Consider the following 27,671-nt stretch of genomic DNA (forward strand, 5'->3'; position numbering starts at 1 on the left):
CTGGGCAACAGAGTGAGACTCCGTCTCAAAAAAAAGAAAAAAAAAAAGATCGTTGATCACAGGTCACCATAACAGTGAAAAAGTTTGAAATATGGCAAGAATTTACCAAAATGTGACACAGGGATATGAAGTGAGCACATGCTGTTGAAAAAATGACACCAATAGACTTGCCTGAAGCAGGGTCAGTCTGCAAGCAGGGACAAACCTTCAATTTGGAAAAAGACAATATCTACAAAGCCCAATAAAGCAAAGCATGATAAAATGATATGTACCTATAGTGACACAGAGACCCGTTTAACCTGCTCTAAGACATAAATACTATATACATTCAGTGAACAGTTAAGTTGTCGTATTAGTTATCAAGCAAAATAAAAAAAATAGTTGGCATTGTGTGATACAGTTAGTTGATCCTCAGTATTTGCAAATTCCCTGTTTGTGAATTCACTTACTTGCTAAAATTTATACATAACCCCAGAATCAATACTTGCGGTGCTTTTGTGGTTATTTACAGATATGCACTGACATGGAGTGGTAAAAACTTAAGTCACCCAGCGCACATATTCCCAGCTGAGACTGAACAAGGCAACACTCCGCCTTCTTGTTTCAGCCCTTATGTTGTAATCAAGTGTCTGTTTTGCAGTCTATTTAGTGCCGTATTTTTTGTATTTTTGTGCTTTGTTGATTTGCAGTATAAGATGGCCCCCTAGTGTAATGCTAAAGTTCCGTCAAGGTGTTCCAAAGGACAAACAGGCTGTGATGTGCCTTCTGGAGGAAATATGTGTTAGATAAGCTTTGTTCAGGCATGAGTTATAGTGCTGTTGGCTGACTTCAAAGTTAATGAATCAGTGATAAATATCTTTTTTTGTTTTTTTTGAGATGGAGTTTTGCTCTTTCACCTAGGCTATTGTGTAATGGTGCGACCTTGGCTCACTGCAACCTCCCTTCCAGTTTCAAGCAATTCTCCTGCCTCAGCCTCCCGCGTAGCTTAGGATTACAGGTGCCCTCCACCACGCCCAGCTAATTTTTGTATTTTTAGTAGAGATGGGGTTTCACCATGTTGGCTAGGCTGGTCTTGAACTCCTGACCCTGTGATCCTTCCGCCTTGGCCTCCCAAAGTGCTGGGACTACAGGCGTGAGCCACAGCTCCTGGCCTTAAATATCTTTTAAAAGAAGCACACAGAAAATAAGATTCTGTATTGATTAGTTGAGGAAAATGTAACCATAGGCTCACAGGAACCTAGCCCTGTATTTTTCCTGGAACAATGGTTCAGTATTTACTATTCAGTATTTGGTATGATTCAGCAACTTGATAGAACATAACTACCGTGGATAATGATAACCGATATATAGGTACAAAATGAATCTCGATAACCAGTTTAGTTGAAATGAAGAGCTCAGATTATTTGAGGAGATACTGGATGCTTCAGATAATTTTAGAAATGTATGATATTTATTCAGTTTCAATAGTATGATAGTGGAAATAATTTTTGAGTCAAAATTAGAGAAAACAAAGGAAGAGATCCTCTGAGGTTGAACTAAGTTGGTTAAAACGCAAAAGTATTTTGGGTATAAACCTCAGAGGAGTAAGAAAGAAAGGATTGAGTCTTTACTGTTAAAATTGTAACCAGGTGACAGAGGGTAGGAGTCAGGGAGAAAAGTAGCCCTCAAATCAATCTGATGATTGGGATTTAGGGAGAGAACCCCTGATGGTTCATAAGTATTGAATGGATGTTGACAAGTCAGGTTCTTTAACTCGGGAAGCATCCATATTCTAAATGCAATTGTGTGAAGGAAGTTTTAGGAAATTTAAAAATGTTTATTGTAGCCGAATGTGCTTTTGAGTTCTATAAATGAGATGGAGCCATTTTCTTTTCAGGATGATGATGATGATAGTCATAGTAGCAGTACCATATCAGAGGGCCCAGGAAGAATTCTTAAATATGCTTTTTCTTTTCTTTCTTCAGGGTTTGCATTTTTTAAGCACAAAAGTAATTTTGGCTTTTCTTATAGGGATCCCACAGTGTCCAATGCAGTGTTTTATGTACATAGTGATGAATATTGAAAATTTTATCTAATGGGACTGGGCACAGTGGCTCATGCCAATGATCCCATCACTTGGGGAGGCCAAGGCGGGTGGATCACTTGAGGTCAGGAGTTTAAGACCAGACTGGCTAACATGGTGAAACGCCATCTCTGCTAAAAATACAAAAACTAGCTGGGCATGGTAGCTCATGCCTGCCCCAGCTACTTGGGAGGCTGAGGCAGGAGAATTGCTTCAACCCAGGAGGCAGAGATTGCAGTGAGGCGAAATCACATCACTGTACGCCAGCCTGGGCAACAGAGGGAGACTCCGTCTCAAAAAAAAAAAAAAAAAAAAGACAATTTTATCTAACGATGTAGAATTACATCTCCAGCAGAGGGCAGTATGTTCCCATGCATCCAAAGGACTTTTTTTTTTTTTTTAGAAGGTTTTATAGACCCTTGAAGATGCATAGTACTGCTTTCTTTCTACCAGAAATTATAAATTAATTATAATGCATATAATCTTCTATCACTCATGGAAAATGCATGACTAGACCCATGCATACATTAAAATCAGAAAACATATTAAGTACTGCTTTTTGGCTAGGTGATGAGTTTAGTAAGACAGTTTTGCCAGGCTCAGTGGCTCAGGCCTGTAATCCCAGCACTTTGGGAGGCCGGGGTGGGCGGATCCCAAGGTCAGGAGATCGAGACCATCTTGGCTAACACGGTGAAACCCTGTCTCTACTAAAAATACAAAAAATTAGCCGGGTGTGGTGACAGGTGCCTGTAGTCCCGGCTACTCGAGAGGCTGAGGCAGGAGAATGGCGTGAACCCGGGAGGCGGAGCGTGCAGGGAACCAAGATCGCACCACTGGACTCCATCCAGCCTGGGCAACAGAGCAAGACTCCGTCTCAAAAAAAAAAAGGCTTTTTTCTGTCAAGTTTGTTTAACATTTATATTGTACATCTATACACACATATGCTTACATACACACAGCTGACTTAAATCCTTTTTAGAATAGGGCTGTAAATTAACACTATGCATATTTATGTAACCAGTAGTTGTGGTTTCAGACTTCTCCCTTTCTGATTATAAAGATATTCCTTGCGTTATTTAAAGTTAGAAAGCCACTTAAAAGTATATCTACATTTTTGGATATATTTTTCCAGATCATTTTCCTGTGCTTCTGTGATATACACATAAATTTTTATTTTTTTCACTTAACCATGCATTATGAATAGCTTTCCCTGTTAGGGATCTGCATCATTGTTTTTAGTGACTGTTGTGTAGAAGTTGCATACTTGTGGTGGAATTTACTTAACCACTTTCCTCTAGTGGGGCATTTAGGTGTCATTTTTTTTCCCGAAGGCTTTCCTCTTAAATACAACCGTAGGATGACTGTTATACATACCTGTTTGTGCACGTTGCTGATTGTTTTGTGAGACTTTATTCCTAAGATCGGAATTTTTTTAAAAAAACTTGGTACATGTTGCCAATTATTTTCCTGAAACATATTCACTACATTCTAATCAGTAAATATTTTAAAATTTTTAGTTTGGATAAATGAGCTAAATATTTTGGTCATGAATGATCACTTTTATTGGTCTCCCACAATAGGTATGTTTTAATAAATTGATGGGAATTTGTTTGATAACCACTGTTTAGACTTTTCCATCTGGGAGGCAGCATAGAGTATTGGGTATCTTAGAATCAGACAGATTTAGGTTGAATCCCAGCATCTGCACTTATTAGCTATGTGACCTTGGGCGTAATTTCCAGTCTCTTTGAAGCTTGGATAACTCATCTATTAAGGTGAGAAGTTTAAGAGAGTTGCCGTGAAGAGCAAACAGGATCATGTATTTTTTGAAAAGTCCCGGAAGGGGAGTGCCCTTTTGCTTTCCTTAGTTCTCTTTAGTCAGAAACCCTGGGAAGACAAACGGGGATACCAGAAAAGACACATCATTTCTCTTTGAGTGTTGTGTGGCCCTAACACAGACCTTGACAGTCATTAGGACTTGATGGTTGTTGATTGTAACCAACAATTGGCTGAAAGTGACAGGAGCAGCAGGGTTTCCAGATTCCATGCTGAGTCTGAATATGATGGAGAAAGCTTTTAAGACATAGATCAGCCTTATTTATGGACTTGAATCACTACAAAGGTTCTCCTGCCCATGAATCTTCCTCACTTTACGTCTTGTATTCGCAACTATGCAGCCTGTTCTTATGATGGCATCTGTAGTTTGAAAGATTTTGCAGAAAAGATGATCAGATTTCAAGGGTGCTGGGCAGTGTTTCCTGGAAACTAACTTATATGGAAATTTATCTTTTTTTTTTTGAGATGGAGTCTCGCTCTGTCGCCAGGCTGGAGTGCAGTGGCACAATCTCGGCTCACTGCAACCTCTGACTCCCTAGTTCAAGCGATTCTCCTGCCTCAGCCTCCCAAGTAGCTGGGATTACAGGCACGCACCACCACGCCCAGCTAATTTTTGTATTTTTAGTAGAGACGAGGTTTCTCCATGTTGACCAGGATATTCTTGATCTCCTGACCTCGTGATCCGCCCACCTTAGCCTCCCAAAGTGCTGGGATTACAGGCATGAGCCAACGTTCCTGGCCAAAATTTATCTTCTTTAAAGAGAAACAGTCACAAAGTTAGAGAGGGCCATCACAGTTCTCTTATTACCTGCTGGGACTACTGTGAGTAATAATAGATTGATTTTGGTCTACTTTAAAGAAACATTAGAGATTTCTGAATAGTAGATATTTTAAGAAGTTATTTCCTTTCCCGCCTTCACACAGTATATTTCAACCTGTTACCATTAGTGTGTGTATCAGTCTCTTCTGCTCATTAGTATTCTTTGTTTTTGTCTTTAAAAGTCACATCTTGTAGATATCTAAAAAGACTTCATGCCACTTTTTATAGTGCACCTCCCCTTATTTTCGTTCAGTGGTATTGCTGATTTCTGGAGTGTAGGGGACCTGCTGAAATGTATTATCTCTGCTATTTTTTCATAAGGTTATTATGTAGGATTTACTTTTGACTTATTAGGAAAAATGATTTCAGATATCTGGAGTACCAAGAGGTCCATATAAAGCCAGTTTTCAGATGTCTAAATTATGTCTTTAAAGTAAAATGGTTCAGCATTTTGCTGTCGTTTCCATAGCAATATGTCATTTATTTGTGGCTGTGACTACTGAAGGCTAAATAGTCATAAAGTCAGTTCGGTCTTTGCAGCTGGTGTGCTTTGATGATAACTTGACTGAGTTATCGCCCCTGTATTTAGTGACTTGATATAGGAAGAGTTTAGTCCTTTTAGAGCAAAGCTTTGGCAGTAGTCATGCTTTCTGCACATATGGTGTCATTTACCATGTGCTTGGCATATCTTTGTTTCATAGCTTAGAAATATTTGGAAGGCCTAAGCAGTCTGTTTAGATCCCTGTTAGGACATTTGAGAATTTTATGCAGTTGTAAAATTACCACTTAGGTTCAGCACCAGGACAACTTGAAGTGGCAATCCATACGTCAAATGAGGAAAGACCTTTTCATTACAGGTTGAGCATCCCTTATCTGAAATGCTTGGGACAAGCAGTGTTTAGGATTTCAGGGTTTTTTAAAATTTTGGAATGTTGGCATTATCCTTATCCTTATGGTTGAGCATCTCAAATCCAAAAATCCAAAATCTGAAATGCTCTAATGAGTATTTCCTCTGAATGTCATGTCTGTACTCAGAAAGTTTCAGATTTTGAAAGCTGATCATGGTGGCCTGTGCCTATAGTACCAGCTACTTTAGAGGGTAAGATAGGAAGATTGCTCGAGCCCAAAAGTTTGAGGCGATAGTGTGCACTGCAGTTGTGACTGTGAGTGGCCTCTGCACTGCAGCCTGGGCAACACAGTGAGACCCTGTCTTTTAAAAAAGTTGGCTGGGTGTGGTGGCTTTGGCCAGGTGTGGTGGCTTATACCTGTAATCCCAGCACTTTGGGAGACTGAGGCAGGTGGATCACTTGCAGCCAGGAATTTGGGACTAGCCTGGCCAACATGGCGAAACCCCGTCTGTACTAAAAAAATACAGAAATTAGCTGGGCGTGGTGGCAGATGCCTGTAGTCCCAGCTACTTGGGAGGCCGAGACAAGAGAATCACTTGAATCCAAGAGACAGAGGTTGCACTGAGTTGAGATTGCCCTGCTGTACTCTAGCGTGGGCGACAGAGTAAGACTCTGTCTCCAAAAAAGCAAACAAACAAAAAAGAAACAACCAAAAAAACTCTCTCCCCCTAATTTTTTTTTTTAAGTTTCAAATTTTGGAGCATTTTGGATCTTCAGATTAGGGAAACTTAACCTGTGTTATTTAAACACCAAAGAAAGGAATTCTGTTCTAATATTTGTGACTGGCTACTTGCAGACCAAAGAGAAAGTGCAGATGGTTTTACATATATGCCATCACCATCAAAGTAAATGTAAGCCAGTGTGCTTGAGCTAAGAATAATCTAGTTTTGTTTGTTTGTTTAAAAATTAGAACCGATACTTTTTTTTAGGATGCCTATCTTTTAATCCATGGAAGGCTAAGTGTTTTAATGAAATTGTATAATTTTTAAATAGTGGAGCTTATTTCTAGTATCCATTTGAATAAATGTTTCCATATCAAATTGGAGGTTAAAAAAAAAAAGACTGCAAAAACTATAGGAAAAGGGTTTGCATCCTGAGAACTTGTTTGCTAAAAAAAACACAAAAAACAAAAAAAGGAACAAAACAAGTTGTACATTTAAACGAATTGTTTTAAATTCAGATAGTGAATTTAATTCCATCTGCACTGTATAACAAATTACAGCACAGTTTCTGTTAGTTGGGAATTTAAGACTTGCTTGGCTGGGTGGTTCTGGCTCAGGGTCTTTCATGAGCCAGAATGTCAGCCACAAGCCAAGTGTAGTGACATGTGCCTGTAGTCCCAGTTACTCAGGAGGCTGAGGCGGGAGGTTCACTTAAGCCCAGGAGCCTGAGGCTGTAGAGCACTGTGATTGCACCTGTGAATACCCACCTATTTCAGCCAGGGCAACATAAGCAAGACCCCTTCTCCAAAGAGGAAAAAAGAAAAGATATCAGCCAGGGCTGCAGTTATCTGAAGGCCGAACTGAAGTGGGCTGGAGGATCTACTTCCAGGATAACTCACCCCGAGGGCAGTTGACAGAAAACTGCAGGTCCTCATTGGCTGTTGGTAAGATGACATAGTTCCTCACCACTGGACCTTGCCACAGACTGCTTGTGTGTTTCCGTGACATGGTAGCAATCTTCCCCCAGAGAGAGCACTCTCAGAGCAAGCAGGCAGCTGTAGTGCCTTTTGTGACCAGTCCTTCAAAGTTATCATACGTGCCACCTTCACATTTTTTCTATAGAGGTGAGGCATTAGCCTACACTTGGGGTGGGGAATTAGTCTCCACCTTTTGAAGGGAGTGTCAAAGAATCTATGAAGGTTTTTAAAACCACTGCAGTTGGCCTAAAAGGGACATGGGATCTATTCAGATTCCCCCCAAATCTTCAAAACTTTCTATAAGTTTACATCGGATCCCAGAGTATCCAAATCAGATTTATAGAATGCAGACCACTGAAGGTCAAATGTAGAATCACAGAATTTTGAGCTGGAAGGGATCTGGTTTTTCATTTATGCAAATGAGAAAACAGAGGCGAAGAGGTTGCATGACAGTGGTAGTTGTAATGTCTGTGTCTGTTGTTGGTATTATATTAGGATGAACACCTCAGATCTCTGGACTTTTAGATAGATGCCTGTGTTGTCCTCAGGATAATGTCCTGGATGTTCTGCACTGGAACTTGGGATTTGATTTTCCCTTCCTTTCTCTTTTGTGTGGAGAACTGAGAACTAGGGCATCAACACTAACCAGACAATTATCCTCTGGTTTTGTCTTCTCTACAGCTGAAGGAAGAATTTTAATGCAAACATAACTTTTCCCCTCACTTCTAAGAAGCAGACTATTACTCTTCCAAGAGAGATTTAGTGAGATTATGCTGTGTTCCTTGATATGGCAAAATTCCAGGCAAATGTGTGAAGGAGTGAGTACCATATGGAATCTACAAAGACCTACGTTACTGCTGCCACCTTGAAACACTTAAGTGGGTTTCTGAAACCTCTTAAGTGTGTTCCTACTTTTTTTTTTTCGAGACAGAGTTTTGTTCTTGTTGCCCAGGCTAGAGTACAGTGGCGCAATTTCAGCTCACTGCAACCTCCACCACCCGGATTCAAGCGATTCTCCTGCCTCAGCCTCCCAAGTAGCTGGGATTACAGGCACGTGCCAACACGTCTGGCGAATTTTTGTGTTTTTAGTAGAGATGAGGTTTTGCCACATTGGCCAGGCTGGTCTTGAACTCCTGACCTCAGGTGATCCACCTGCCTCGGCCTCCCAAAGTGCTAGGATTACAGGCGTGAGCCACCGTGCCCGGCCCGTGTGTTCCGACTTTTTAACAGTCTCCTTTGAAACCTGCATGAAGTTTGGTGCGATATCTCTAGGATAGTGAGGTAAAACATGTTTTAGGAAAAATTCTTTTAGCCTAAATATGAATGATTTGACAGTGCTCAGAAAAATTGATTTTGTGACAAGACTGATTGGGGTTCTGCTTATTTTCAGCAATGCATCTTTTCTGATTCACTGCCCTTTGGCTGTTGGTCTTTACAGTTTGCCTTTGTAGTCATGACCAGTTGTCTTTACCATACCTCCCAGCCTCCTTTTTTTGTGATGAAACTCTTAGAATATTTAAAAATTTTAGCAGATAGTACACATGCAAAAAATGTTTGCGAATGTTTGTTTTCCACTTTCTAATCAAAATATCTGTTTCAGGTTTTTCTGCAGCTTGGGCAAGGCTGCCAATGCCAGATGGCACCGTTTCTGAGAGAAGAGCTAGCTTTTGCTTAGAAGTAATACCCACAAACAATGCCAAATTAGCATAAGCAAATGTCAGTGAGTTAACACAAAGCCAACACTCTTTCTATCTTTTCTTTCCTTCCTAGGCCATGGGTGTTGAGAGTGACCAGGAAATTGTGCAGATGATTGGAACAGAGGAGCACGTGATGGCTGCATTTGGGCCCAGTCTGGAAGAGTGCCAGAAAGCTCAGATTTTCACACAGATGCAGGTGTGTCTTTTCATGTCGTCCTTTGCCATGAAATGGAATTGGAGACTTAATGCCGCTCATTGATAAAGCTCATCGGATGTGATGGCTTTGGGCTCATGGATGTGGGAAAGGTATTGGGGAGATGGGAAGAGTGAAGTTTCTTTAACTCACTTTTGTCAGGATTGGAGGAAGGAGTTTCCTCAGACAAATTAGGAGCCTATGGTGCCTAACTTAGAATAGGGATATATGGCCAAGAGGTGTTTATTTTGATATAATAGCAAGTACTGTTTTATTTTTCCTTATTTGCCTGAGTGATAATGTATTTTTTTAAACTATGGCAACTCTCGTGTAAAGGGGGTGTGTGTGTGTGCATGCATTTCTCTTTCATATCTTTTTTTATTCCCTACTTCAGTTGCTTTAGGCATTCAGTTGTATGTGGTTTCTATTTCTTTTCCTGAATTCCCAGTGCTACTTTGGACAGCAAGGAAAACCAGGGATCAGTCCTTTTTACTGCTGCAGAGCCTTCATTGACCTGCTCAGGCACTCCTGGTTGGACCCTGGGAATTTTAGGACAAGACTCAAAGATGAAGATTGAGAAATGCACGCGCGCGCGTGCACACACACACACACACACACACACACACCCCATAATAAAAATAATTGCACTTCCCTTCCCACATGGAGGGAGCCCCAGCAGCCATACTTAGGATTTTAGTCCCATACTTGCAAGTGCTTTCCTAAGTATAAATCAAAGGTAACATCCCTCATAGCCATCCTGGGAGGTGGGAATTCCCTACTATAGAATCACAATAAACAGTTCTTACCTATCCACATGTACATTGTCTGTTCTGTGGGTTACGTATGACATATGTAAACTCCAGCCTGCTTTTTTTCTCCTCGCCCAGGATGTTTGTAGAGAAAGCATTTCCCGCTTATATCTGTTAGTGTGTATTCTGAAATCAAATCAGTATTGATATTTTTGTAACTACACTAGATATTTAGAGAGATTGAAATAGGTCAGTATATATATAATTCCAAAGCACAAATCAGTAAGGATTATTCTCATCACTGCCTTCCTCTTTTTCAACAGTTAATTAGTAGTTGACTGCAGTTACAGGGCAGGCAGCACCAGGAATAGTGGTTTGGATTTAGGAGATTCTATTTTTGGCCTTTATCAAAAATGAAATATTTGATAGACATGAATCTTTGTTATACACTGAAGTTATATTGTCCAAGGGTTCCAAGAACATGAAGAGAAAACATTAAGAAATATCCAGGAGGCAGAAAATGTAGAATCTACCCTGCAAACAGGAATATTTGGTTCCATTTTGGGAGATACCCTATTTTTTAATGCTGTGTAGTGCCCTACAAGAGCAGTTTACCTTAATGGTTTCCCAGTGGCTTCAATGAAATCCATTATGCATTTTATTTCAAACATCATCACTGGGGTCAAATAACCCTAGCATTGTAAAGCTGAGCAGAGCCCAAACAGTAGGTTGGAAAATCATTCATTTATTTCTGTTAAATAGGTTCTGACAGAAAATTTCAGCTAACTAAATCAGATCAGATTAGTGAAAAGATGGCAGGAAAAGATGGAGGGAAGTTAACATAAAAAGACAAAAGTTCCTTTTCCTCGAAAGGAAAGTATAACTTTGAAAGTGCTTGTACTCTGTATGCTGGATTTAGGCACATATTAGCTATTGAAACTGATAAAAGGATATAGAGATGCAAGTAATCCAAAATAGTTGATATGTAGAACATATATTACCAGTTACGAAAATATGAATATTCTATGCTATTCTAAATGAAAATGTAGTAAGTACACTTTGTATTAGTCTGTTCTCACATTGCTATAAAGAAACACCTGATCAGCCTGGACAACATAGTAAGACCCCATCTCTACAAACAATAAAAATAAATTAGCCAGGCGTGGTGGCATGCACTGGTGGTCCCAGCTACTTGGGAGACTGAGGCAGGAGGATCACTTGAGCCTGAGAGATCAAGGCAGCAGTGAGCCATGATTGTGCCACCCCAGCGTGTGCGACAGAGTGAGACGTTGCCTCAAAAAAAGAAATGCCTGAGACTGGGTAATTTATAAAGAAAAGAGGTTTAATTGGCTTATGGTTTTACAGCCTGTACAGGAACCATAGTGGCCTCTGCTTCTGGAGAGGCCTCAAGAAGCTTCCAGTCATGGGAGAAGGCAAAGGAAGGGGCAAGGCGTCTCATATGGTGGGAATGAGAGCAAGAGAGCTTGAGAGAGGAGGGGGTGCCACACACTTTTAAACAACCAGATTGGGAAAACTCACTATCAGGAGGACAGCACCAAGGGGATGGTGCTAAACCAGTCATGAGAAATCCATCCCCATGATCCAGCCACCACCCACCAGGCCCCACCTCCAACGTTGGGCACTAAAATTTGACATGAGATTTGGTGGGGACACAGATCCAAAGCATATCACACTTTGTTTTATATAATAGAACTTTGGAAGATGTGGCACTTTAATGGATTGCTTAAAACCTGTGGGGTTTTGTGTTTTTGGCCGGGCACGGTGGTTTATGCCTGTAATCCCAGCACTTTGGGAGGCCGAGGTGGGCGGATCATTTGAGGTCAGGAGTTCAAGACCCAGCCTGGCCAATATGGTGAAAACCCGCCTCTACTAAAAATACAGAAATTAGCTGGGCATGGTAGTGGGTGCCTGTAATCCCAGCTACTTGGGAGGCTGAGTCAGGAGAGTTGCTTGAACCCAGGAGCAGAGGTTGCAGTGAGCCAAGATTGTGCCACTACATTCCAGCCTGGGTAACAGAGCGAGACTCTGTTTTTTATGCCTCCCTTTGTAGTCTCTCACATTTCTTCTGTTCCTGAAGCCTTCTTTCTGTGTTGGTCACGTATGTTTTACACCATCGTTGTCTTGGGCTCTAATATATAGAGAAGAAAGTATTAGCTGCAGTGAGGAATAAGAGGCACTAGGCATGTCATCTTGGCCTATGCATCACAAGGGATACCCTCCTCACCTGTGTTCCTCTATTTCCCCCTCAAACAAGTGAAAAATTGTAAGCTTTTTCACAGGGAAACTAGAAGGTCAATATTTATTGAAGACAGCTTAGTTTGGGGAAAACTGAACTGCCTGTCTACTCACGGTTCCTGCCAACTGACCTGCTTTCTTCATTTACTTAGTTACTACTTACTACTAGGTCACTGCAGCAAGTGTTTTCAGGGTTTTAATTTATCTTATACTCTAATGGCCTTTTAATGGGAAAGATTTAGATTTGAAGTCCAAATCTTATCATGGGATGGAGTTTCATTCAATTCCAAACACTGTACTAATCACTGGGAGTCAAAGAAAAAGATGACGGAATTCCCACCCACCAAGTCTAGTAGGAAAAACATACATGTAAATAGATCATTAAAACATAATGTGATATGAACATGAATTAAAATATGCAATCCTGAATGCACAAGGAATTAAAACTGCAGAGAAAGAGGAGTGGGGTTAGGAAAGCCTTCGAGGAGGAAGTGATACCTGATCTAGGTTTTGAAGCATGAGAAAGGACTTCCCCAAGCAGGTAATTGGGCAGGAATTCCAAGATAAAGAATCAAAGATCCCAGCCTTTTCTTCTGCTAAACTGAAAGTCTTTTTTATTTATTTATTTATTTTTTTAAGTTCGTTCTTGGCCAGGCACGGTGGGTCACACCTATTATACTGCCACTTTGGGAGGCCGAGGCAGGATGATCACTTGAGGCTGGGAGTTTGAGACCAGCCTAGGCAACATAATGAGACCCTGTCTCTACCAAAGGTTTTTTGTTGTTGTTATTGTTGTTGTTTTAGTTAGCTGGGCATGGTGGCATGTGCCTGTAGTTCTGCTACTTTGGAGGCTGAGTGAGGTGGGAGGATTGCCTGAGCCCAGGAGATTGAGGCTGCAGTGAGCTGACATCACATCACTGTACTCCAGCCTGGGCAACAGAGTGAGACCCTGTCTCAAAAAAAAAAAAAAAGGTATATTGTTGTTCCAAAATAATAAGAACCACATACTCTTCTTCTTTAAACACTGTTGATTAGGAAAAATTTCAACATATATAAAGTGCAAATAATAGTGTTATAAATGTTCATGTATCCAAGGCCTACCTTCAGAAGTTGTCAACACTCTTACTTGGTTATTTTAAGTAAATTTATGTACACTAAAATATGCAAATCTTAATTGTATGACTTTACAAGATACAGAATATTTCCTTATCACACAAAGTTCCCTCATGCCCCTTTCTAGTCAATCTTCACCTCTACTCTCTGATTTTTTCCCCACTATTCTGATTTTTGCACTGTAGATTAGTTTTGCCAATTACAGAACTTTATATATGGAATTAGGCATCATAAATTAGTGATTTTTGCACCATAAGTTAGTTTTACCTATTTTAGAGCTATGTATATGGAATTAGGCCATATATACTCTTTCGTGTCTAGCTTCTTTTGCTGAGCTTATTGTCTGAGATTCATCCAAGTTGTTTCTTTTTGTTCCTTTTTATCTCAGTTATCCATGTAGTTCATTTCTTTTTATTTCAACATAGTATTTCATTGTATGAATATACCACAGTTTATCTGTTTTCCTATTGATAGACACTTGGTGTGTTTTTCAGTCTTTAGCAATTATGAATAAGACTGTATAAACAAATCTTTATGTGGACATGTTTCATTTCTCATGAATGAGTACCAAAGAATAGAATTGTTGAATCAGAGAGCAGATATGTATATAACTTTTATATATACCTTGTTCCAAAATGATTGTATCATTTTGCATTTACACCAGCAGTGTATGAGTGTTCTTTCTTTCTTTTTTTTTTTGAGACGGAGCCTCACTCTGTCACCCAGGCTGGAGTATAGTGGCATGATCTCCGCTCACTGCAATCTCCACTTCCTGGCTTCAAGCGATTCTCCTCCCAAGTAGCTGGGACCACAGTTGTGCACCACCATGCCCGGCTAATCTTTTTGTATTTTTAGTAGAGATGGAGTTTCACCATGTTGGCCAGGCTAGTCTTGAACTCCTTACTTCAGGTGATCTGCCTGCCTGATTATAGGCATGAGCCACCACACCCAGCCTGATAGAAAGTTCTGATTGCTTCATGTCCTCATAATATCTGGTGTTGTCAGTCTTTTTAATTTTAGCCACTCTAATGGGTGTATAGTGGTATCTCATTGTGGTTTTAGTTTTTATTTTTATGATAACAAATGATGTTGAACCTTTATGTGTTTATTGGCTATTTGTATTTTCTTCTCTGTGAAGTGTAAGCCAAATGTTCATTTTCCTTAGTGAGTTTTCTTGTTGTTGTTGAGTTTAAGAGTCCTTTTAAAAACAAATCCCGGATGTAACTAACTTCCTTGTCAGCATTATGTATTTTCTCCCAGTCCATCCCCTCTCTATTTGTTTGCTTAATTCTATTTTTTAATTTTGAAAAAACTTAGGGTTTTTTTTATTTGTTTCACTTTTACATTTATTGCTCTCTGTGTTCTGTTTAAAGAAATCTTGCCTACCCCATGGTTAGGAATATATTCTTCAATGTTTTCTCCTTGAAACTTTATAGTTTTATTAATAGTTTTTATGGTTAGATCTAAAATCCATCTTAAACTAATTTTTGTGTTTGTTGTGAGGTAGGGGTCAAGATTAATTTTTCACTTTATGGATAGTTGTTTCAACAACATTTATTGAGAAGACTTTTCCTTCCTCATTGAATTGCTGTGGTACTTTCGTCAAAAGTCAACTGATCTTTTAGTATGTGTTTATTTCTGGACTTTTTATTCTCTTTCATTGATTTGTCTATCCTTGTGCCAGTATCACACTATTTTGATTACTTAGCTTTATAGTTAAAATCAGGTAATATAATACTCCAATTTTTTTCTTTCAATATTTTAGCTACTCCAGGTCCTTTGCATTTCCATGTAAATTTTAGAATCTAAAATTTTAGAATATAGAATTTTAGAATTAGTCAGTTCTTGCTTTTTAAGCCTGCTAAGGGTATAATTAACAATTATGAATGTATTGGTCAATTTGGAGAGAATTTTAACACTAAGCCACTTTTAATACCATTGAATCATCCAGTCCACGAACATGTCATGACCCTTAATTTATTTAGGTTTTGTTTTCTCTCAGCACTGTTTTGTAGCTTTCAATGTAGAGGTCTTACATGGTATGATTCATTTTTGAGAGGAAAAAAGTACTACTATAAAATTTACCTGTGGTTTTCTCTGGGTGAAGGACTGATGACTGCTGTATGTCTACACACACACACACACACACACACACACACTTTACTTATGTCTGTATTTTCTAAATTTCCTACAATGACAGTGTATCAATTTTTTTAGTAAGAAAACAAAAAATAAAAAGGGAACCAGTGTATTAGGCAGTGTGCTATGCTTTTTGTCATTGATTTATGATAAATGTAGATTTTGGACTAGACCCAGTAAAGCTTTCTCTATAACCAGGGTCTTTATCTCTTTTGCTCATAGTATACGTGTGGTTAGGTGCTTACTAAACTACCTCCAGTGATGTTATTCAAACGTTATTATAATCTGTTTTTTATAGGCATTAAAATATATAGGGAACAAAGTAAGAAGGCAAAGGATGTGGGGAGGTGGACCAAAGAAAACCAAAATAGAAGAAGCAAGAGAGCTCCTGGCTTCCACCATTCTGACCCATGTCCCAGTGAGTAACACTGTTACTGTGAATAAGGACTGTGATAAGAGTTTACCTCATTTAAAGTCTAATTCCTCAAGAGAAAATTCTAAAGAGGACTGTACTGCCCCACCAGAAATAACCTTCCATTATCAGCAGTTTATTTATACTCGGAGAATGTTAGCTGTATCGCCATCATCATGTTTGTTCTCTTGTGGTTATTCTTTCAGTCTTTTTTTTTTTTTTTTTTTTTTGAGACGGAGTCTCGCTCTGTCGCCGGGGCTGGAGCACAGTGGCCGGATCTCAGCTCACTGCAAGCTCCGCCTCCCGGGTTCACGCCATTCTCCTGCCTCAGCCTCCTGTGTAGCTGGGACTACAGGCGCCCGCCACCTCGCCCGGCTAGTTTTTTGTATTTTTTTAGTAGAGATGGGGTTTCACCGTGTTCGCCAGGATGGTCTCGATCTCCTGACCTCGTGATCCGCCCGTCTCGGCCTCCCAAAGTGCTGGGATTACAGGCTTGAGCCACCACGCCCGGCCCTAAGTCTTAAAATATTGTTATTTTATGTTCATACATATATTAGTACTAGATTTCTGCTGCTACTAGATTTCATGATTTTGAAGGACAAAGATGATGTGTTACATGTTTTATAAATAAATTAAAATAAGCTTACAGTGCCTTGTCCATACCTGTTTTTTATTGTATGGTAAAATTGCTTATGTAAAATATGCTTATGCTTATTGTATAGTAAAATATGCTTCATGGTAAAATATGCATAACATAAAGTTTACCTTTTTACATGTACAATTTTCTGGAGTTAAGTACATTCACACTATTGTACAACCATCCCCACAGCAGATAGATTTAAAAATGCTTACTGAATGAGTTCATCTTCTAGACCTTGAATTTTAAAGTTCACATTATCCAGCCTCCTTCACTTACTGTGAAGATTCTCTGATCCAAACATGCTAGATGATTTGCGTTGTCACCCAGCTGGTTAGCGGTAAGAGTAAGGGCTAGAACCTATCTTCTGACCTTGGACTAGTATGTAGCATTTACTTTTTATTAACTTATTAAACAGAGATCAACCATATCGGCATGTGGGGTGTTGGCAAGAAGCAGCCCTCAATTTTCTTCCCATTTAATGTATATGTTTTACTAAGTTATAGAATTACTATTTGTTAGACTATCTTGTTAACTAAATAGTCTGGTTTGTAATGAGTTACCATGTGTTCCATCCATGAATAATCTTATTCAAGGGTTGCAAACACGACCTTCAGGGGCTGACTGTAAAATAATGAAAGGTCAAGGGATCTGTGGAAGTCAAGAGTAACCACCTGAATGCATCCAGATCTGATTTTCCTGTATTAAAACACCCTTCAATCCAAATAATACAGGTCTCTCATTCTGCCCCTTGGCTACCATTTGTGCATGTCGTTGATTTAATCTTAAGAATTAGAAAATTTTGAATGTTAAAGCTAGGTCTGAACTGAATTTTAAGCTCTTTTGGATGATTGGAAAGAGTCTGAAACTTAAAATAGCGAAAGTGAATAGTAGAAACAACAAGGGCTTTTGGAGTCTGAGACGTAATTGTTCAAATCCTGGTTTCTCATATCCTAACTGATGAACTTTGGGCAAATCCGAACTTTTCTAAGCTTCAGTTTTCTCATCTGTATAATAAAAGTAATTCCCACTTTCTCGCAGGGTTCTTATGATGATTCAGAGATAGAATATACGTAAAGCTCTGTATTTTCCACAGCTCCCCATGTAGCTATTAGGAGCTACGCTTACCTTCATACTATAACTGAGAAGAATGTTGGGTTAATTAAAGAGCTTTAGTTGATAGAGTCCTGCCGATATTAACGCTTGTTTAGTTAGACTGATAAAGACACGCCGGGCGCAGTGGCTCACACCTGTAATCCCAGCACTTTGGGAGGCTGAGGCAGGCGGATCACCTGAGGTCAGGAGTTCAAGACCAGCCTGACCAATATTGAGAAACCTCATCTCTAGTGAAAACACAAAATTAGCCAGGCATGGTGGCACATGCCTGTAATCCCAGCTACCCCGTAGACTGAGGCAGGAGAATCACTTGAACCTGGGAGGCGTAGGTTGCGATGAGCCAAGATCATGTCATTGCACTGCAGCCTGGGCAACAAGAGTGAAACTCCGACTGAAAAAAAAAAACAAAACAACAAAATTTATCCTTTTCTGTGGTTGCATGGAACCTAAATTACCATTTTAAAAGCTTAGTTATACATAATCCAGGGAGGAATAAAGTCAGAATAGATGGATCAGGGAAAAGATCTTCGTTTTCCAGAATTGTTTTGGACAGTATTTACCTAAGTGTGATATAAAGGATGATTTTTGTGATACAGGGTCATTTTTTCATGTAAGTAATTATGTACTTATTAGAAAGAATACAACTAGCATCAAATCCATTGGTGTGGTACATGTGATTTTATGGTATTATTGCATAGGATGAAGCTTAGCTTAAAATTGGTTGTTTAAAGATGATTAAACATGTTACATAAATAATGTATAACAGAGATATTTGTGATAGTGGAACTTGAATGACTAGCATTTGGAAAGTATTGTTTAGGTGTGTCTGTGTAGAGGAAAAAGCATGGGCAGATACTCACTAGTTCTCAGTGCTTGTCCTTGGGGGCGGGCCTCCAAAGGCCTTTGTCTTGGTATCCTGGCCTTTCAGTTCCTTGGGGACTGTGGTTCCCAAAGAGCATTCCATGTACTAGTAGCATCGGCATCACAGGGGACTTGTGAGAAATACTTAAACTCTACCCTAGACCTACTGAATCAGAAACCCTAGGAGTGGGTCCCAGTAATCTGTGTCTTAACAAGCCCTCCAGATGATTATGCATGCTAAAGTTTAGAAACCACTGCTCTAAGGGTGATTAGGCTCCAAGATGCCTAAGTTCCAGATCACTCTTTCCTCTAATGTAGTATTAAAAGGTCTCCAGAGTTCTGAAACAGGCAACAATTCTGTTTCATCATTCCGAGTTCATTTGTTAGTCCTCTTTTCTCCCCCTCTTTCAGATAATCTGCAGGTTAGTATCCCACAAAGGAGTATCTGAACTACTCTTAGCATTCTCCCAGTGTTACCAGCTGCTGGATTGAGAGGATCCCCACTCACCATATGACTGTGGGAACAGTGCTAAGTATTAACCCATTTCAATTTAGACCTAGAGTTTTGCTTTCTAGCATATAGTCATTAAAAAGGGGAGTGAAGTGAGTTAGGGTTCAGTCCCAAGGGGGTGATGGACTGCACCTCTAATCAAGAAGTGGCATTATATAGTTCAGTAGGGGCATTTTCCATAAATATCCATATTTATTTCTACTTACAAATGTCTTGGGAGAATCTACCAGTGTTTATGCAAAAGAAATTGAAAATTTTGTTAATGAAAGTTTGCTTTATTTTTCTCATTAACAAGAAAAATAACTACAACTAGAAGAGTTAGATGTTCCATGTAATTTACCACATTAAGATTAGAACAATAAAATGTAAATTAGATGTGCTTAAATGGAGGACCACACAGCTTTCGAAATAGCAATTGAAAATGTAAATTACTTATAGCTGCCCAGACACTGAGTTTTTCTGCTTGGTATTGTGGTAACTGGTGTTATGATTGTAGAGGTTTTTTTTTTGAGGATGGCCAAGAGACTTTTCTTTTTAAATACCTTCTTATTGATGTAATTGTTTTGTGGGTACAAGATAACAAAGTAGCTTTTAGGTCCACTTTTTCTTTTACCACATCCAAACACATTTCTTTTAACATATTCCAAAGTTCTCAGTAATAGAAAGAGAGTAAATTGACCTAGAGAAGAAATAAAACTTCCTTTGAAGGAAAATGGAGTTTTTGAAACACATACAGAATTCTAACATCCTACATTATTTAGTGGAATTACTTAGCAGCAACAACAAAATGTATGAAGGAGAATGCTTGTTTTTTTTTTTAATGCAATCTATTGATTTATTGTCATAGTGATAAACTTAATAAAAGAGATTTCATTGGGATTTTACTAAATGATTAAGGTAAGTAAAAAGGAAATTTTATAATAGTATGTATCATCTGTGGAAAAGCCTATAAATACTCCTTGGAATTGGCAGAAGCTCAGGCTACATTCTCAAAATTTGCCTTTTTAGATGTAGTGAAAGGATCTACTTCAGTTTTTTTGCCTCTCCAAACAAACCAGTGCAATTATTTTATCAGTTCTGAGTCAACTTACTGATTGAGCCATTCATTCATATGGGTTTCAGTGTTTCTGCTAGAGAAGATTGACTAGAACATTTGCTACAAATTCATTCCTCTGTTCGTTCATTCAGCAGGTATTTGTTGCATACCAGACAATATCATACTACAGTTCTTATCACTGCATAATAAACATTCTAAAACTTAATGGCTTAATGTAACTGTTTATTGTATATCTGGTGATTCTGTGGTTTGACTGGGCTTAACTTAAGGTGGAGGAGGGAGTTCTTATTTCAGGTCTCTTACAAAGTTGCAGACAGATAGCAGCTGAGGTTAGAGTCATCTGGAAGGTCACCTGGGCTGGACATTACAGATGGCATCTTCACTCATATCTCTGACCCCTTCTTGGTTTTCCATTTCATTGGGATTTTACTAAATGAAATGTAGCCTCTGTCTCTGCACAACAGAGTGTTTTGGACTTCTCATGTAGTGTCTCAGGACTCTAAGAGAAAGGAAAAGGAAACTGCCAGTTGACTTAAAGGTTAATTCTGGAATTGGCCTGGTATTATTTCTGCTGTATTCTCTTGGTTAAACTAATTATAGGCCAATCCCAAGGGAGTGACAGATTCCACTTTTAATGAAGAAATGGCATAAAGTTTATAGGAAGGGAAGGAGTTGATAGTAGTCATCTTTGACACAAAGGTACTCACAGGTACTGAGGACAACGATGAAAAGTCATCTCAACTCAGGAAGTTTCCAGACTACTTGAGTTTATTTGAATGGAGAGAATCATAACAATTCAGTATTTTCTTAAATGTTGTTATATTGATACTTTTCATGAGGTACATTAAATTTTAGTGTCCATTTTCTCAAATTTTTTCTCCAATTTCTGACTTACAGGTTAAGGAATTCAATTTCCGAGCCAAATGTATCTATACTGCAGTGATGGTGCGAAGAGTAATTCTGGCCCAAGGAGATAATAAAGTTGATGACAGAGATTATTATGGGAACAAGCGACTGGAATTGGCAGGACAGGTGATTTAATTATTTTATGTCAAAAATCTGTCTTTAATGAAGGTTAATTTGGTTTTCGTTTCACGTAAGAAGAAGAAACATCTGAATGAAATACAGTTTGCATGTTTGAAGGCAAACATTTCATGCCTGACTTATTATCTCTTATAATTCCTTTAACTGTAAAAACATTAATTCTTTTTCTTTTCTTTCTTTCTTTTTTTTTTTTTTGAGACGGAGTTTCGCTCTTGTTGCCCAGGCTAGAGGGCAATGGTGCGATCTTGGCTCACTGCAACCTCCGCCTCCTGGGTTCAAGCGATTCTCCTGCCTCAGCCTCCTAAGTAGCTGGGATTACAGGCATGTGCCACCATGCCCGGCTAATTTTGTATTTTTAGTAGAGATGTGGTTTCTCCATGTTGGTCAGGCTGGTCTTGAACTCCTGACCTCAGGTGATCCACCTGCCTCGGCCTCTCAAAGTGCTGAGATTATAGGTGTGAGCCACCACGCCCAGTCTAATTCTTTAAATGTTAATAGTACATGACCTATATCTTTTGTTGGGATGTTTACCCTCATTCTGTATAATATACAAAGTGAAGTATGACTTTAAGTAATATCATTTATTCAGTTAACAAATATTTACTAAACACCTATTATGTTCTAGGCATACTCCTAAGTACTAGTTATATTAGAGGAAGTGAGACAGACAAAAGCCTCTTTTCTCTTACTCCTTGTAGTCTCAGTGGGAGGGAGAGAGACAATAATCAAGGAAACAATTCCCTGATTGTTTTAGTGACATGGTAGAGGTAGGTTAGTGAGGATATCGCTAACCTCATTTTAAGTCTTAGCTGATAAATGACATTTTATTTCAAGAGTGTGTGTATCTTTCAAATGGCTAGCAAGCATCCACAAATCTTTGGTTAGCAAGTATCTAAAAAGCTCCAGAAATAGTTTGCAATTATTTTCTCCTATTCTGTAGGTTGCTTTTTCACTTTCTTGACGGTGTCCTTTGATGCACAACGGTTCTTAATTTTGAAATAGTCCTATTTGTCTATTATTTTCTCTTCTTTCCAGTGCTTTTGGTGTCATATTCATGAAATTATAGACAAATTCAGTGTCAGGAAGATTTCCCGAATGTTTTCTTCTAAAAGTTTTATAATGTTAGCTCTTAAGTTTAGGCCTTAGTTTAGGTGAGAGTTTTGTTAGATGTACATTTCTAGATTGATATTTATTATCTCTCACCATTTACTAGTTTATTTGTTTTTGTTTTTTTACTTTAGGCAAATATTTCACCTCCTTCTGCCTCAGGTTCCCTGTCTATAAAAATGGGGTTCATGCCATGTACCTTATAGGATTGTTATAGGATTAGATGAATGATGTATACCGTACCTTGAATGGCACAGAACCATTGTAATTCCTTCATAGATGTTCTGTCTTATCTCTCTAGGTGCTTTTAAGATCTTCTCTTGACTTTTGTTATTCTGTAGTTTTCTTTATGATATGCCTTGGTGTGAATTTCTTTTATTTATTTTGCTTGGTATGTGCGTGTTCCTGTTATCCCTGGATTAATGTCTTTAATCAATTCAGAAAAATTCTCAGCTATTATCTCTTCAAATGTTGCCTATCCTCTCTTCTTTCTATTCTCTTTTTCAGATTTTCCAATTAAGTGTGCTTTAAACTCTCATTTTTTTCCATATCTCTTAACCTCTGTTTTCTTTCTTCTATTATCTTTGTTCCTTTACTGCATTCTGTGTGATTATTTTTCTAATTTAGCTCTTAGTTCATTTTCTATCCAGCCAGGTTCAGTAATTGAGTTTTTTGTTGTTTACTTTTATAGAAGGCTTTTTCATATATTTTTGGTAATTTATTGGTTTTACATTTTATGATGAAAATTCTCAAACATTCAGAAAAGTTAGAATGATTTTGATCGTCTTATTTTGTGTGTATTTTTATTTCATCATTGATTTACATAGCTTTTTAAATTTCATATCAGAAAACTATATTTTAGCATCTAGAATCTAATATGCCATTAATTATAAGGTGGACCACTATTTTTATTTCTACTAAGAAACAAAACACATCACCGGTTAAATTATGACACAGTGCTAAGTGTTAAGATGTATCCCATGTTTAGAAAAAAAAAAAAAATTCCAATTAGTGAAATATAGTAATTCCAGTATCTAATGTTCTAAAGCTGCTGAGTTAGTTGTTTTTGATTACTCTTAAGGTAGATTGGTTCCTTGTAAGTTCAGCGATCTTTATTTATGAACTCATATTTAATTGAGCTCAGATTCTGGGTGCTATACTAGGGATATTTTCTTTTGGGGATATGTATTTTCTTTTGCAGGGAATAGTGCTGACCTGGAACTTCTAAGTCTTCTTACATGATTCTGAGGATTTTGAGTTTCAGGCTCACTCCTTCATCTTGTCACTGAACTTTGATTTAGTCTCCAGGTCCCTAAGCTGATATCAGTATTTATTCTCAGGGCAACTCTGCCATTTGGATTTGCTTATTGCTCCCTACTCCCTACCGTGGCTTCACCTCATTTTTTAATCTTGTGACTCTTGGAGAGCTAAGGGGTGGTTAGGGGAGAGGATACCTTGGAATTTTCTTATTCTTCCTGCAAGCCCAGCAGTATGTGAGAAGCATATTTTATCCAGAATCTAGTCATATTGTAGTAACCAGACTCCTCAGAGAATCTAACCCAGTGTGCTCCAAGCAGCAGAGGTCCCTTCATTTTCACGGTAGACTTGAAGCTTCATGAGGACAGAGACTGCATCTTTCTTGTTCATCTTACTAAACTTTGCAACTAATAAGATGCCCCAGATATAGTGTCATCACATATTTGTTGTAGTAATGAATCAGTTAATTACATGTTCTAAAATAGTTTACTTTAAAGCCCCTTTGAATTCTGATATTCTTTCTTCATTGCTGTCTTAATCAGTTAGCAGTGCCATCTACCCATGCTGCTGAGCTGGGAACCTCTGTGTCACTCCAGACTCTTCCTGTTCCTTCAGTCTACACGTCAGGTTTGTCAAATCATCAAATCCTGCCTGTGCCATTTCCTAAATGCATCTCTAATTTATCTCCAGTGTAACTGTTAGAGCACAGGCCTTCAACTTCAGTGTAACCTCCTAACGAGCCTCTCTGTTCTTAGCTTCACCCCAACTCCATTCATCTTCCACAGTGCTAATAAAATTATTTCAACACACAAATACGATCTTCTCACTCTTTGTTGTTTTTTTTTTTTTTTTTTGAGACGGAGTCTCGCTCTGTCGCCCAGGCTGGAGTGCAGTGGCGCGATCTCGGCTCACTGCAAGCTCCGCCTCCTGGGTTCACGCCATTCTCCTGCCTCAGCCTCCTGAGTAGCTGGGACTACAGGCGCCCGCCACCGCGCCCGGCTAATTTTTTTTTTTTTTGTATTTTTAGTAGAGACGGGGTTTCACCGTGGTCTCGATCTCCTGACCTTGTGATCCGCCCGCCTTGGCCTCCCAAAGTGCTGGGATTACAGGCGTGAGCCACTGCGCCCGGCCACGATCTTCTCACTCTTGTGCTTAGGCTGTTTGAATGGCTCCCTCTGAAAGCAGTGAGGTCACTACAGTGAGATGCGATGTGGTTAATGGAAGATGCCAAGTTAGGGAATGTGTCAGCCAAATCATCTTTTAGGAATGTAGAGTCTGTTGTTGGTGACAATTCTTAGGAGATCAGTCTGTGTGGTTGTCACAGAGGGATGATTGTATGGTTGATAAGAAGAGGATGCCAAGCTTCCATAATAACTAAAGATATGGTAACTTAGGGATATGGTTATATAAAGTGCTGGCATGTTCCTAATTAGAGGTACTACTTCCTGAGTCCCCTGGAATTTTCCCAGGAGATATATATCCATGAATGATACCACCCGGCCTAGAATGAGGTTTTGCAGAGCCCAAGACACTTCTTTTGTTATTCTGATGGTTGTTCATTTATTTTACCAATTTAAACAAATATCTTTAATTTTTTAAAAAAAAAGTGTTATGATTTAAAAAAAAATGTTGGCAGTAAAAATAATAAACATAGTAAAATAGCGGGAGTCATTCTTAGCAAATTTTTTTTTAAAATAGCATAGCACAAAGAATTTTAAGCAAAAAGGTTTGCAGTGAAAAGTGACCCACCTGTGACCCTCCTTTCCATCTGACTGAATTCCCCAGTTCTCCTTTCCAGAAAGTCACTTTTCCTATACTTTCCTCTATCCTTCCAGAGACACTCTATGCATATACAAATGTCTTTATTAACTGGCATTTTAAAGTTAAACCATTGGAAACTCTTGCCCTGAAAACTATTCAGGCCTCTGTGTGAATTTATGCTTAGTGGGGCTTCCTTGAGGACTTTTGTCATGGGCAAGTTTGGAGTCAGGTTTTGCAAGTTCAAAAGAAATTATATAAAGGAACAGTTTGCTGTCATTAGTTTGAAACAGATTTTCAAACCAGTAATGTCCGAGAATGTTATTTGACCATTACTGCCAAGCCCTTTGACTTAAGGGGGAATTTAATCAGTTAAATGTGTCTGTTGCTACAGAAATTGACATATACCTGCTTGTGTATGTGCTTTTTAGTTATGAAAAATTGCATACACACCACTATATATAATGTGTGCATTAAGTCTGATAAAGCAAATACTTATATATTCCCATTCAATTTAAGAATAAACACAGCATCAATACATTTGAATCCTCCGTGTGCCTTCTCTTGTTCTTGGCTGCCCCTCCCATCTGTCTGTCTGGAGGCTCTGGCCATGTGCCTGCCTATTCACTTGGTACCAAGCAATCCCAACACATTCCTGAGCATTCTCTGTGTGATTAGGTGAAGCACACGTCCTTTTCCCAGGAGCATCCGCAGCAGACCTGAGCTTCAGATGTAGGTTTCAGAGTTTTTCAAGCATGAACTCTTAGTTGGAATCCCAATATTAAAACAGATAAAAGTTGAGCCTTTCTGGTTGAGGTGGGACAGAGGGGTTCTCTGCCTCCTTCCCCTTCCCCTGAAACTCCTCCATGGAATTCATAAGCACAGTCTCCTCTGTAGAAGAATGTTTAGATTCTTTCACAGAGCCTGTAGGATCCTCGATGATCATGCCCCTCTGTGCCTTTCCAGCCTCCACTCATGCCAAAGTGAGCCACTTACATCTTCTCAAACATACCATAATGCTCTTCTATCACTCCATTCCTTTGAGTTATGCCTTTTACCGAAGCTGCGCCTCCCTCATATCCCTTTCACCCTCTCTCTAAAGAGGAGCTCCTCCTTATTCATCATTTGAGCCCTCTCTGAAACTGTAACTATAACCTCCTAGGTGCAGTTAGTTGCTCTGTCTTCCTTAGGCCAGTAGCAGTTTATTCAAGTCTTTATTTGCATGCTAAATTAACATATAATTCTTTACTTCCATGCTTCTTCCCTCTTTTAGGTTGTAAGCTCATTGAGGACAGGAACCATTTATATTCATCTCGTTATTTCCACATATGTGCAGGCTGATATTTGAATAAGGAGAAGTTGCTCTCATACAGCCTTGCAAACTGCATTCCAGCAAGAGACACAACCAAGTTCACATCTCCTAAGGCAGGAATGAGTTTAGGGACTGGAGGAACTGATAGAGGGTCAGTGTGACTGGAGTGAGTGAGGTGTCAGGATGGTAAGAAATGACACTGGAGACCCATGTGGAGGCCGGATTATCTGGGGCCCTGTGAGTCATGAAAAGAGACTTGGATTTAATTCTACATGCAGCAGAAGACTATTGAAGGGTTTTAGTCAGGGAAGTGACACGATCTGATTTTTAGTTTAGAAAGATCTGATGTGGAGATGAACAGGCCAAGAGTGGACTGGCTAGAAACTGTAGCAGTTTTCCAGATGAGAGATAGTGGGGCTGGGATGGTCACAGCAGATAGCAGATAGTACCACAACTAAAATTTAAAAACTAGAATTCTGAAATTATAGTAATTTTAGGTTTCGGGAAAAAAAAAAATTAGTATCTGGACTACTGAGGAAGCTCTGTTTGGTTAATGGCCACTACTTAGCAGTTAGGTTTTTGGCCACCTTCAGATTGACCACTGTGCAAGGAATTATGGGTATCCTCACCATCAATCCCGTTTTTACTGTTTTTTACTTGGGAAAAATCATGGTGTTAAATGAGTTCATTAAAAAAAGTTGATTGTTTACAGGAATAAGGAATGGAGTAACAAGGGGGGAAAGGAGAGCTGATCCTGTTGCTTAAAAAATTAGAATTAAAAAGAGGGTTCCCATGTGCAAGAAAACATAGCTTTATAAACAATGTAAAGACACAAAAGGCATTGTGTTGGCAAAAATGTGTAAAAACAATAGCTGCTAATTTCACACCCCATGGGATGAGGGAGCATAAATGTGCTTCAGCTTTAGATAACAGAGTTGTCTCCACTGGCCAAGCAGGTTCACAGAGCTTTCCCTCAGTCTTGCTGCCACAAGAGGGTTGGCAGGCCAGCCGCCAGTAGAGGTGTTAGCAAAACCTACCGATTTCAGGCTTAATCTTTCACCTACCTTTTCTTTTTCGGTAATGTGTTCATTATTTGCTGAGCATTACTCTATTCTTTGTCTGCAAATTTTTTGTTTCTAATGCAGCTTGCTTTGTATGGGTGAGATATGGAATGGCACCAAAATCCG

At 39.0% G+C, this 27,671-nt stretch overlaps 1 protein-coding gene across 4 annotated transcripts in view; it reads left to right on the plus strand.

The window, feature by feature from the left end:
• POLR3B (RNA polymerase III subunit B) overlaps positions 1-27,671 on the plus strand; it is a 136,762-nt gene that overhangs the window by 25,480 nt on the left and 83,611 nt on the right. For 3 of the 4 annotated variants that reach the window (XM_005572107.4, XM_015431480.3, XM_045365845.2), the window contains exons 10-12: positions 9,036-9,158; positions 15,711-15,830; positions 20,904-21,038. In XM_005572107.4, coding sequence (XP_005572164.1) covers positions 9,036-9,158; positions 15,711-15,830; positions 20,904-21,038 — 378 coding nt within the window. The remainder of the gene's footprint in view (positions 1-9,035; positions 9,159-15,710; positions 15,831-20,903; positions 21,039-27,671) is intronic. The other variant, XM_015431478.3, reaches the window with a different exon arrangement.

Source organism: Macaca fascicularis, chromosome 11 (assembly GCF_037993035.2).
Source record: "Macaca fascicularis isolate 582-1 chromosome 11, T2T-MFA8v1.1".
In the NCBI taxonomy this organism is placed as follows: domain Eukaryota; kingdom Metazoa; phylum Chordata; class Mammalia; order Primates; family Cercopithecidae; genus Macaca; species Macaca fascicularis.